Raw genomic sequence first — 13,642 nt, forward strand, 5'->3', positions numbered from 1 at the left:
GAACTGAATTTATGAATGTATGCATATCACCATGAGAAGTTGTTTCCTTCTTTTGTCATGTACAAGAAAAATGCAATCATTTATTTTACTTGACATGACAAGAGAGTATAAGTAATCTATGGTTTGAGGCTTTGACATGTGATAATATTGCCATCTACAGGTACATCCAACTTAGTGCACTATGACTCATGAAGTTGGATTTGAAGCATCATCACATAATCACTCATAACACTGTCTTATTAAACTTCTGTGACATTATTATTATATTAAATTCAACAAAATGTTTAATAATATTTGTATAATTTGTATTTAAACAGAGGAACACCAAGAGTCTGTGTACAACCATTACATCTCCGAGATCCGTAACTTTCGGATGCATTTGGAGGCTCATGAAGAACACCTCATCAGACAGATCCGGACCCCTCTGGAGAGAGATGACCTGGACCAGAGTCTGCTGAGGATCACAGAGCAAGAGGTACCACTTCAGTACTAAATAGGTTTAGGGCTGCTACTAATAATTAGGTGAAAGATATAACCTCTTCTCTCAACACGTGTTTTGGAGTCTGTGTATAGTCCCGATAATTATTATTCCATTACTATATTATCTGACAATGATTTCAATAATTTATTTCAATAACTGATGCATTGTTTCAGCCCTAAATAATCTATGACATGATGACAAGTTCAAAGTAAATACAAACATTACCTAGTGAAATGTCACACTTATTTTTACTGAAGTTATTAATGTTTTTCTTATATAATTTGTTTGTTTGCTTTGCAGAAGAAGATGGCAGAGCTGGTTAAACTAAAGGAGGACTTTGATGTGATGAAGGACAAGTGTGAAGCCTTCATCAGGCAGGCTGTGGGCTCCTCATCTACCTCCACTCTGTCATCTGAACTTACTGCCTTGGTGCACAGCATGAACCAAGTCAACTCCATGTCATTCATTTATATGGACAAGTATGACTGTTTTGATTATAGTTTATTGGTGAATATATTGGATTGTAAAACTATAATAATTGCCTTTGCTGATATCTACAGGCTGAAAACTGTGAGCTTAGTGTTGAAACACAGCCAAGGTGCAGAACTGTTAGTAAAATCCTATGAATCTAAGCTGTATGAGGAGGATGCCACGAACTCTGACCTCAAATCCATCGAGACAGTTGTTTCTATTCTCAAGGTAAAACTGATTACCTTGAAAATTGGTTTTGTAACTACTTCATTTACACCCTAGCTAATACTAATCCTAAACATTAAATGAAGCAGTTACTAAACCTGTTTCATTCTTACTATTAAACAATTTGTTCATTATTAATTAAGTTTTTGTCCATGCATTATTAAGGCAAATGAATATGCAGTTATTATAAAGTGGCACCAATGCGCTTTTATTCTTTGTATATTGATTGCTCTTTCGCTTTCAGCAATGGCGAACAGAGATAGACGAACAGCAGGAGGTGTTCCACGACATGGGGGATGAGCTTCAGAAAGCCAGAGTCATCAGTGACCGCATGTTTAAGGCCCACAATGAACGGGATTTTGACCTGGACTGGCACAAAGAGAAAGCAGATCAGCTCAGTGAAAGATGGCAGAGCGTCCACTCACAGATCGACAGCAGGTACATGATCTTGCAATATCCATATAGCAAAACACTGAAATACACTCCCCAGCCCTACCATTTAATGCAGTTGTGTTAAAATAATGTAAATATACCAATATTTTCCAACTATTCTGATTTTAAAAAATCATCAAATACAATACTTTCCAAACATATGAGCCAGATGCAAGTTCTACAAGTGCCACCATAAATTATTTTGCTTTTCAAGTACACCAGGACTGACACAAAGGAAGACAAAAACATCCATATATGTGTCTGTAAATTAAACATTTACAAGAACTGTAAAGCCCGAGTACCACTAGTGGGACATGTACCATAGTTTGAGAAACACAGCTCTACAAATAGGACTAGGCTGGCCAGGCTAATAACGCACCTTATGAATAAAATGACTATGATTCTGTATTTCATTTGTTGGTGGCTGTATACTGTTTTTAAATGCTATAACTTCATGTATACAACTTTAGGCTCAGAGACTTGGATGGCATCAGTAAGTCCCTCAAACACTACAAAGAGTCTTTCAGCAGTCTGGATGAATGGATCACAGAAATGGAGACTGCACAGCTAAAGGCCCAAGAAAACAAGCCCGAGGACAGCAAGGCCCTGGCTGAATTATTAAACAAACAAAAGGTTGAATAATTATGAAAGAACAACATTATTTTTTATCATAATGATGATGCATATTCATTTGTTATGTTTGATGTTTAAGGTTCTTGTTGGTGAAATTGAACAAATACAGGGCCGGATTGATGAATGTCAGAAATACTCAGAGCAGTACTCCACAGCTGTCAAGGTTAGCGATCTGATTCATATTCAGCTTAAATGGTCTCATATCTATTAAAAGCTATCTCAGACCAGTAATTGATTCTAATGTGCACATCTTATAGGATTATGAGCTGCAATTAATGACATTCAGAGCCATGGTTGACTCTCAGCACAAATCTCCACTGAAGAAGAGAAGGATGCAGAGCTCTGCTGATGCTGTTCAACAGGAGGTGAATACAACAGTAATTTGAATATATGTATGTTGTGTATAAATATGTAGATAATATATAGTTAAAAATACTGTGAACAAATGTGTTTTCAGTTTATGGATCTCCGAACTCGCTACACTGCTCTTGTGACGCTCATGACACAGTATGTGAAGTTTGCCAGTGAAACTTTGAAGAGGACAGAAGAAGAAGAGGTAAGAGATGTCTCCAACATCTTTCTTTGTACTTGTAATCTGTTTATGTGTCATGTGATGTGCTATTAAAAGTATCTTTGGGTCTTCTGGATACAAAGGTTATAATGATTTGCCGCAGTAAGTTTCAGAGTGTGGGGTTGTAGTTCATATGAGCATGTCTGTTCCTTTGCTGTTACTGGTGATGGTGTTTTGATGGTATTATTGTCTTTTGAGAAGGTTTCAGTTGGAAACCTTTGATTAGCAACTGGAAATCGCTGTTTTTGGTGAGTTCTTGAACTTGAACTTCTGTTAAATGAAATTGCATTTAACAGTGAGCAGCATGTGAGGGGAGTGGCTCAGTGGTGCTACAGCACATCCCATAGTTATGAGCTTTTGTGAATTGAAGCAGTGGATGACTTTTGTCTTTGCGTTATAGACCAGAAAGACTATTGAAAAAGCAGAAAATGCCAAATGGACAGAGAACCTGGAACTGCAAAAAGCAGCAGGTGAACTGGAAATGAACCAACTTCTGGAGCGCATACATGAACAGGAGGCACTGCTGAGCACAAAACAGGCAGAGCTGGAAAAGATGGAAGGAGAGATAGAAAAACTCCAGCAGACCATCAGTGGTGTAAATCAGGAGAAATCCAAACTGGAGCATGAAGTGAATCAATATCGCACACAACTAGAGATGGCTTTGAAAGAAAAAGATGCCATTGACCAAGAACTGCAGCACACACAGCAGCTGATAGAGCAATTAGAGGCTCAGAAAGCGAGGGCAGAGGAGGAGAGGAGACAGGAGGAGAGGAGGCAAGTGGAGAAGGAGCAGGAACGTAGGAGGCAGGAGGATAAGGGGAAAGAGACAGAGCAGGAGACAGAGCAGGAGGTAAAGGTCCAGAAAGCTGAGAATGGTTTAGTTTATTCAGCCTCTGCAGAGGCAGTGCTACTCCAGAGTGAGGCCCACATCACTGTCCTTAAAGACAATGAGGTCCTGCAGCAGAAACTTGTCCTGTCTCAGGGCAAAGCAGATGTGGCTGAGAAGAAAGCAGAGGCCTTTAAAAAACTACTGGACGACAGCAATGAGGCTTTACAAAAACTACAAATGGAAATAGAAACGGAGAGGATCAGCATTACCAAGAAATCTGAGGATCTGCAACAGCAAACAATAAACTTAAAGAAAGTGATTGGAGAGCTGCAGGAGGAAATCAGATCACTCCAAAGGGCCAAGTCGTCACTGGAGCAGAATGTGTTCTTCCAACAAACTGAAATGGAGGGGCTTAAAGAGCAGCTAAAGCTCACACAGGGAGAGCTACAGAAGAAAAACACTGTGGAGCAGGACAAGGCCAATAAAATGCAGGAGTTAGAGGAGGAGTTAGATTCAAAACAGACAGTAATCAATCAGCTAAAGTTCAAGTGTGATGAGCTGAAGAGAAAAAACGTGTCCACTGACAGTGACTTCAGACATTTACAAATCGAGGCGGAGTCCCTGGAGAAAGAGAGGGCAACATCTGAACAGAAGATAGTGACTTTGAAAAATGAGATTGAAAATTGTAAACAGCAGCTTCTAATTGTGAAAGAGGAGAATTTAACTGTGAAAAGATCGGAACAGGCTTTGCAGCTTAAGTTTAAAAACCTAGAAGGCGAGTTACAGAAAAGTGAACTGGTAATCTCTCACCTACAAAAAGAAGTAGAGGAGCTAAAAAAGACCAAGATAGAGACAGAGAATAATTTAAAGAACACTAAGGCTAAACTTGAACAGGTAAATATGGAAATTGACAGCAGGGATCAGCAAATCAAGATATTGAAGGCTCAGGTTGAAAGTAGCAAATCACAGGTTAAAATCATTGAAGATGAGCTCAATAGAAAAGCGCAAAGTAACCATGACCTTCAAATTAAACTACAGAGTTATAGCGATGAGTCTAAGAAAACATCTGAACTGCAGCTCAAGATTCAAACACTTAACACAAGCATAGTCAATTATGAGAAAGAAATCAGAACTCTCAAATCAGATATTCAAACTTTATCTACCGAGAAAAGTGCAGCTCAGCAAAAGATTGATCGTCAAAATGCGGACATAAATGATTTGAATGGACGATTGAACAGAAAGACCACAGAGCTCCAAAGAGAGAGTGAGGAGAGCCGGAAACATAGGGACAAAATCAGGGAATTAGAAAGTGAACTTACAAAGTACAAGCACAGCTCTGTCAGTACTGAAAAAGTATCTGTGCAACTCAAACAAGAAATGACGACTCTTCAAAATGACAAGAAAGCAGTGGAGAGGAAAGTCGAAAGCTTGAATTTAAAAATATCTGAACTTAATATTTCTATTAAAAAAGCCAATGATGAGTTAGTGAAGGTGAATTCTGAATTGAGAATGAAAGAGTCAAAGATTATGCAGCTGGAGATGGAGTTAAAACAAACTAGGACGACAGTAAAGGAAGTGATGTCCAGTTCGGATAACTCACGGTCTAATTTACAACTTGAAAACACAATGCTTCAAAAAGAGAGGACAGAGCAGATGGAAAAAAACATGTCTCTGTCAGCAGAAGTCCGAACTTATAAAGATACTCTGCAACGCAACCAAATCGAAATCGAACAAAAGCAAAGAGAAAATGCGGCTCTTAAGTTACAGGCACAGCAGATGGAGGAGCAGCTGAGTAACTGTAAGAAAATGCTAGAGGAGTTAAAAAGCAAACTCCAACTTCAGAAAGAGACGTACGAGAAGCAGTTGGTGTTAGTGAGGGCAGAGGTGGAAAAGAAACTGATTTTGATTCAAAGTGAAGGGAAGGGAGGCTCACAGGGATCAGGAGTTACAGAAACTATTAAAGGCGGTTTAAATCAAGATATTAGACATATTCAGACAGTGCACCATACAACAGTAGAGACCAAACAAGGGCCAGACCAGCAGCAGATGCTAAAAATTGAACAAGAAAAGAATAAGGTTCTTCAAGATTTATCCGAAGCTAAGTCGCTAATATTGCAGCTTCAGGAAGACAACCATAAACTTGGATCACAAATTTGCGTCTTACAAAAGCAGTACAGTGAGCAAGTTATAGCTAACCAGCAGAATGATCAGATTAAACAAACTCAGATAAGTGAACAGGCTAGACAAAACCAACTTAGTAGCCAGGTTAAACAAACAAGCAAAGTGAGTGATAATGAGCTGAAGCGATCACTGATAGAGAATGAAGCCAAGTCATATCGGGAGCAGATTGAGTCGTATGTGAAAGAAGTGCGAAGTCTAAAAGAGAAACTCATGACGACGACAGATGTCAAAATGGGCAGTGAAAATGTTTTGGAAAAACATGTGGATATTCGGCCTAGCTCAATGAAGATTGAAACTCAGACACAGCAGATGTATCCAAACGAAGCAGTAAAAGCCTCTGCAACAGTAGACGGGGCGCTGCAGACCAAAGTGTCCACAGAGGTATGCATGACGAAGATACTTACCATGTATTTAGTTACAAAAACCCTTTTTAAACTGAAAATCATGCTGTGTGGAACGTCCAAACATTTTAACCACGTCAACCTAACCTATACCTAAATTATATTTGCATTTTAGTACCCATTTAAAAAAAAAAAGTAGACATACACTACCAGTCAAAAGTTTGGACTCATCATTTTATTCACCTTTTTTTTTTTTACATTTTAGATAAATACAGAAGGCAACAAATATATGAAGCAAGATATATAAAAATTCAATGTAACCATAAATTTGGTTATGAAATATTTAAAAAAAAGAGTGTAGAGTTATGTGCTACATAATTCCATACACTTTACTTCACATTTGATGTCTTCTGTATGTATATCAAATGTCGAAAGTAGTAAGCATATATTCTATAAAAGTTATATTCTATAAAGCTTCTGACTGGTAGTGTAGATAAACCTTAAATGTGTACTGTGTAACTTTTCTAGTGGAGGTCTGCCTGTCACTATGGAGGTTCTATAACAGTTAGTGAGTACAATTACAGTGATTTGGATTGGCACTAAAATGAAAGATAAACAACATACAGTTATTATCTCTATCAAACATTCTCATCTCAAAAAACAGGTGAGACACTGACCTCATTAAGAAGCATAGACGTTTCATACAGCATTTTTAGAATAGGTATTTATGGTCAAATAAATAGTTAACTTCAAATATTATTCTAATGTCACATCCACAGGTGGCAAAGACCCAACAAACTCCAGAGGAGCCCAAACCACTGAACAGTCAGACCATTATCAGTAAAACCATCCATTATGAAGAACCAGCACAGAACCAGGCCAGCATGACCACTAAGAGACAGTACATCACCAAAGTGTTTGAAATTACAGAGAACGTCACCACCCAGATGCATGAAAACCAGAGATCTGAATCTGGTCTCAATGCAAGGAAAGAGGAGCACACTACTTCGGTTATGCTTGGTGGAAAGTCAACAACTATTGCTGGAGTCTATGTGGAATCGAGTAAAAAGAAGATGTCGTTTCTGGAGGCATCCGAAAAAGGATTCCTGGCTAAAACTTATGCTGTGGAGTTTCTTGAGGCTCAAGCTGCCACTGGAAGGATCACAGATTTGGCAACAGGTCAAATCCTTTCAGTTCTCGAAGCTGTTGAAAAGGGCATTGTTGATCCGGCTTTGAAAAATAAACTAACAGAAGCAGAGAAAGCATTTACAGGTTATGTCTATGCTGGGAAAAAGCTGTCTGTGTTTCAAGCCATACAACAGAGGATTATTGATAGGTACAGAGGGAAGATATACTTGGAAGTGCAGTTGTCTACAGGGGGGCTGATCAACCCAGAGACAGGGGCTAGAGTGCCTGCTAATACTGCTATTGACCAGGGCCTTATAGATAAAGATACCCTGCAAAGTCTGTACGAACCAGTTAGTAACACAAAAGGTTTTCACAGCCTGGATACGGGACAGAAGGTGTATTACTCTGAAATACTTAAGTCATGTGTTTTCGACATTGACAGCGAGGTGTATCTAGTCCCGTTTGGAGATAGACATCTTACCAGTATCTCTCCCACTAGCTCCCATAGAAATTGTGTCGTCAGCAGCAGCCAGGGCAGTGAAATGTCAGCTTATGAGGCCTTTAAGAAGAAATACATTGACAGCACCACATATCTGGCTTTATCCAAACAAGAAAGTCTATGGGAGGAAAAGTCCATAGTTGATGCCAGTGGTACATCTGTGCGTGTTATCAGTGATCCTAGAAGTGGCCGAGAGATTTGTCTAGAATATGCTTTGAGACATCGTTTTCTTGAAAAGTCTGAGTTTGAAAGCTATTGCAGTGGCATTCTGAGTATCTATGAGTTAGCCGATGTTATATTTTCAAGGATGGTGGTAGTGGAGGATGCTAGCAGCCCAATAGCTGGTCTCTGGGATGTAACGTCACGGAAGCGACTAAGTATTTTCCAGGGTTGTCAGCAGGGTTTTACTGATAGAGCCACTGCATTGAGGTTGCTGGAGGCGCAGGCTTGTACAGGTGGAATATGTGATCCTGCTTCAGGGGAGAAAGCTAGGCTGACCGAAGCTGTTAAAAGAGGCCTTGTGGATGAATCGCTAGCACAGCAGCTACAGCAGTTCGAGCAGTCTTATTATGGCATTGTAAATCCAAAAACTGGAAAAACATTATCTGTTTCCCAAGCGGTCCAGGAAAACCTCCTACCAAAAGATGTTGGCTTTCGCTGTATTGAGTTCCAGCTTCTGACTGGAGGACTGGTGAACCCTGAGACACATGAGAGGGTGTCTTTTGAGGAGGTGATGCAGAGTGGGCTGGTGGACAAAGTCACTGCCGCTGTGCTCAAAGATGAGAAGTTTCACACCAAAAGTCTGACGTGTCCGAAGACGAAGCGGAAGATCACGTTTAAAGAGGCACTGGAGAGGAGTGTGTTTGACTGTCATACTGGGCTGAGGCTACTGGAGGCCACCAAGCTTCACCCATTTGGTGCAAAAGCCATGTATCACTATATCTTAGCATATAAATAGTTACTCTAACTTTGTATGTCTGTTGTTGAAGTATGGCTGTATTCAATAAATGTACTTGTATTTCTTGTGTTTTGGAGCGTATAACATAAGTGGATCTTCAGTTGAGTTTTATTTATGTTATTTTCATTTGAGCATTTAGGATTCTTGACCCTATAACTGACATGGTTAGCAATGTTACTTAAAAACCTGCATTCTTATTCTAGCGGTCTGTTGATGAGGAGAAGAGGGAGCATGGTGACAAAGTTAGCAAACTGTTGCACTGGATGTCCAATGTGAAACCAAGTGCCAGCCCAGACGGCAGTGCTCGTAAAGATAGTAATGCCAACACAGGCACTTCGAATAAGCCCCAGGTGTGTATGTGTAAAGTATGTGCTTCTAATGTTGTACATAAATGTTTTGGTTATGTCACTACTGTCTGTGCCATTTCACTTGTAATAAAACCACTGTTCAACAACTCATTTAATACATCCATATAGTGAAGAGTGTAAACATACAACAATCTTTCTATACTGTTTTTTAAATATTAATATACAGTGTAACACATCCCTAAGCTTAAATTCACATTACATAATGCCACCATATGTGGGAACACTACTGCAGGCCAATACCTGGATATTTAACAACCTTTGAAGCTATGTCCAAGATACATTTACTCAAATACCATGAACATGCCTTTATAAAACATTTTGCTTGCATATTAAATTCTCTATTAGTGTTTCAATGCTTCTATTATTAGTTATTCTGGCTACTGGAAGTCATGCTGGTTAATCCATATTAGAATCTATTCAAAGTTCCTAAATTAAAAGGAAACTTTTCCTGAGTTTCCTGTTTGATCATAAGTAAATGGGTAAAAGTTATTTTGTACATAGCACACACCCTTTGTAAATGTAAATATCTGTATATTAATCAACTCATACATCAAAGAGCTAAATAGACACCTATATAAATATTATATATTGAAAGGGCTTCACCTCGGTCTAAATCATAGCCTGACTCCAATATTTCATTAACTACAGGAGAATGTGTGGTATTTATAACATTTTTGACTTTTCATGGACACTGCCATTAATTGTATGCGAGTTTGGACAGGGTGCACTGCTGGCTGTAAATCATTTACTAAGTGCACATATTTTATGGTCATTTCACTGCCGCCTCCAGATATGCTTGTAATAACATATCACAAATCTTCTGAAATTATTTTTGGTCTTTTTTCACTTTTACCCACCTGAATATTTCAGTGAACCAGTAACTTTTATTATTACTTATTACACATATATACTTTACAACTACAAATTTTGCAATAAAACAGACACAGAAATCACCTCTTAAATTTTGAATTTATGTATGTAGTTTGTATATTCATATTTGTATGCCTACAACGTAATGTATTGTAGTATATTTTAATACGGTATTAAACTTCTTTCCTTCTACAGGTTTCATTGGAAGACATGGTCACTAAAAAAGAACAGATTGCAGAAGCAGTGAGGATCACACAAGCAATGCTGAACAAACACAGTGAAAAGTAACTGCAGATTGATATTATTGATTATTGATATTAATATTATACACCTGCACACACGCACGCGTGCACTAACCTGCTGTATCTTTTTAACAGAATGACAGACGAGGAGAGAACAGAGGCCGAGCAGCAGCTAAAAGAGCTGAACCAGGCCTACAGCGAGCTCTCCCAGCACTGTGCGTCATTCTCTGCAGATGAGGTGGGACTCTGTTTTTTTTTTGCCCTTTCGAGTGTAATGATGTGTTTAGAAACAGCGCCACCTGATGTCCACTTGCATGACTAACCATTTTCTCTTCCTCAATCCAAAGTATATTGCATCATTATCACAAAGAACTGAGTGTGTGTCACAGGCAAGCTGAACCCTAACAGAAGGGTATGCTGTAAACATGCTTAGTAAACGTGCTTGCTAACTCACACATCACTAGAGCAACGGGCTGAGCTTTCCACCGTTATACTACTATGATGTATGTTATGTAACTAACATTTTTTGGCGAAAAGCTGGATTTTGTATTTCCAAATGCATGACAGCTTTTAATATGTTGTCTGCCACGTTCCTGCCTCAACCCTGAAATGTTTGTTTTTGGTGAGTAAATATTTAAGCTAATTCTGTAAAACATATACCGCTTCTAAATAAATTCTTAACATCATTATTATTAATTCAAATTGTGTTTGTGTTTCGCAGGTTTTCAAATCTGGAATTTTGATTAAGACTGCACATCAGAATGACAACTCCTTATCAAACCTTCAGGCTATAAGTCTGGATAAGCATCGGACAGAGGTTTATGAAAATATGGAGCAATATCCTGCTTTGCACCAAGATCCCAGTTTCAAATCAGCAGTGAACGCTCAAAACAAATGCCTCCAGTCTGCAGACATGTCCTCCGTGTTTCTTCCTGAATTAGCAGCTACTTTGGGAGAATCCACACAGGAAAATCCTATCCTTAAAACAATTGAGCTCAAAGACAAAAGAGACGGATTACAGATGTGCTACACTGGAAATACTCTAAGTTTAGATGAGGCTCTTCATACTGGTTTGATCCCTGCGTCGCTCTATATAAAGGCATTGCAACAGCAGAAGCACTGTCTGGATTTGAAAAATACCAGTGCTGTTAAAAATGTTCCTGAGTCAGATCCACAGGAGGTTCACTGCATGATATTAAACTGCCTCAAAGGAAATAAATTAATTATGCTGGATAGAAATATTTATCCTCTTAAATTATCAGGCCAAGGCCAAAATTTAGGAGAGGAACCTGGCCAGACACAGGACCATATCATGCCTAATGTAAAAGTGGATGCTTCTGTCCAGTGTGATCTAATGAGTTCTAGCAGCTCTCTCATTGTCCTCGGAAATCAGTTTATCGGAGTAGTGCTGCCTCCATCTGGGGAAACTGTATCCACCTCACTGCATGTTGAAAAGGAAGCCATCTTTAGCAGTAAGCTTTTTGGAGATTACCAAAAAATAGTCGCTTTTTACATCCCAGAGATTTCAGAGGTACTGGACATTGATTTAGCTGTTAAAAAGGGTTACATTGACAGATTTTCAGCAGATATTTTGAAAACAATTGAGATTCCAAATGAGTTATTGGGCATTGATAATCTTAACAAAGAGTATTCATCTTGGCTCACGTACATAAAACTGAGATCAGAGGGACAGTTAGTGCCTTTACAACTGAATTTTAAGATACCATCACCATCAGAGGCCAAGCTACTGTTTGTGTCGTATCTGAAAATGAACACTTACATTGACCCTAAATCAGGACAAAGAATTTTAATACTGGACAAACAGATGACAAACATGATCAAAATCTTCCTTGAAAATCCTTCGATATATGAAAGTATCAGTAAGACTTATTTCACTGTTGATACTGAAGATTTGCCTTTAGAAATCAATGAGGGAGAAGAAATCGATGAAGAGGAGACTCATTCCCAAAGTTATTCCCAAAATTTTGTGTCATCAGCCAGTGGGAGTATTAGCTTTAATCAAAATGAAAGAGACACCTATTTGAATCCAATGTGGGCAGATTTGAATAACCGTACAGACACTGATGAAGAAGTCATTGCGGCACAGGATTCAGATTTAGATGAGTTTGAGTATAACCTGTCTAGCAGTACCTTACATAATCAGTTTGTGAATAAAACTGAAGTTCAAACTATTGAAACTACAACCGTAATATGCGCTATGAACTGCTGTCCTCAAAATGTAACTACCTCTCAGTTATACCTGGATGCCCATATGTTTGAGAAAATAGATTATACACAGTCTGAAAATCCCTGCGCTGTTGAGACTCACTATGAGGAAAGAGAGATAGAAGATACAGTTTACTTTGTACAAGGACAAGGACAAGATAAGGAAGAAGATATGTTGGATACAGCCACTGAGGAAAATTACACAGAGGAGAGTCTAAAAAATAAACAATTTATGTCTCATAGTGATGTGGAAAACGTTAAAAGCACACAGGATTTAGACTTTAACCAAAATACACAGTCTGTATATAGCTCTAAGTTTACTCATAACATTACTGACAATCAAAGTTACGAGAAAGAAAGTGATGTAGTACCCAAAGAGGGCTTGTACAATGACAGCACCCAATCTATTCTTTTTGATCAAAATAAAATGCATGTTAATAGTAGTGAACATTCTAAAGAAAATCAACCTTGTAAGAACACTGAAGTCTTGATGCTCGAGACTACACACAAAGATGAATGTAGCGAAAGCCAAGAAAGTGCTGCATTGATGGAGTATGAGACAAGAGAAAGCACGGATGAGATAAGTAGAAATCTATACCCGGCCACTCCCTGCATTAGCACTCCAGATTCTGCTTACTCACTGATGATGTCACCCTCTCCTGGAAGTCACGTGACCGCACGGACTATTGGTCAGACTGACAAAAGGCTAACACCGGATGAAGGCAGTTTATCGGAAGTTACAAGGCAATCTCAGCCTCAATTTAATCCAATCACGCAATCAGCTTTATCAAATGATATTGCCAATGATGAAAAAGCAAAAAGACAGCTTGAATGTACCCCACCTGATAATTTAGGTGATTTCACTGCTTCTTTGGACCAAGCAGAACTAGACGTTGCTTCATCTAATGACCATCTGTATTTTGAGGAAGCCAGAACAGATGATGACATGAACCCAGACCAGCCAATGTTTCATTTTGAACTCATACAAGATTACTCATCACCAGGGGATTTGGTTAAGGGTGTAATTTCAGGCCGTAGCTATGATAACGGCAACAGCACAGTACAGCAATGGGTGGTACCTCATTCTGGAGATAGTAATGTTGAGTCTGTGTGCTCTGAAGATGTTCACACTACATTTGAAAGAGAGATAGCAAAAACAGTTAAATGTGCCTACTTTTGAGATTTCT

At 38.8% G+C, this 13,642-nt stretch overlaps 2 protein-coding genes across 2 annotated transcripts in view; both read left to right on the plus strand.

Moving 5' to 3' along the window:
* The window catches only part of dst (dystonin), a 317,525-nt gene that overhangs the window by 267,220 nt on the left and 36,663 nt on the right, over nt 1–13,642 (plus strand). The window contains 12 exon segments of the mRNA XM_055163095.1: nt 318–475; nt 782–960; nt 1,042–1,180; nt 1,422–1,615; nt 2,080–2,242; nt 2,322–2,405; nt 2,500–2,607; nt 2,700–2,798; nt 8,953–9,099; nt 10,183–10,271; nt 10,365–10,467; nt 10,951–13,642. Of these exon segments, the coding sequence (XP_055019070.1) occupies nt 318–475; nt 782–960; nt 1,042–1,180; nt 1,422–1,615; nt 2,080–2,242; nt 2,322–2,405; nt 2,500–2,607; nt 2,700–2,798; nt 8,953–9,099; nt 10,183–10,271; nt 10,365–10,467; nt 10,951–13,642 (4,155 nt within the window).
* Nucleotides 6,876–8,932, plus strand: LOC129411634 (plectin-like). Its single transcript, XM_055163054.1, has one exon. The coding sequence runs from the start codon at nt 6,929–6,931 to the stop codon at nt 8,747–8,749; it is 1,821 nt and encodes a 606-aa protein (XP_055019029.1). The 5' UTR covers nt 6,876–6,928; the 3' UTR covers nt 8,750–8,932.

Source organism: Boleophthalmus pectinirostris, unplaced genomic scaffold (genome assembly GCF_026225935.1).
Source record: "Boleophthalmus pectinirostris isolate CB_2022bp ecotype Guang Dong unplaced genomic scaffold, ASM2622593v1 HiC_scaffold_5, whole genome shotgun sequence".
NCBI lineage: Eukaryota > Metazoa > Chordata > Actinopteri > Gobiiformes > Gobiidae > Boleophthalmus > Boleophthalmus pectinirostris.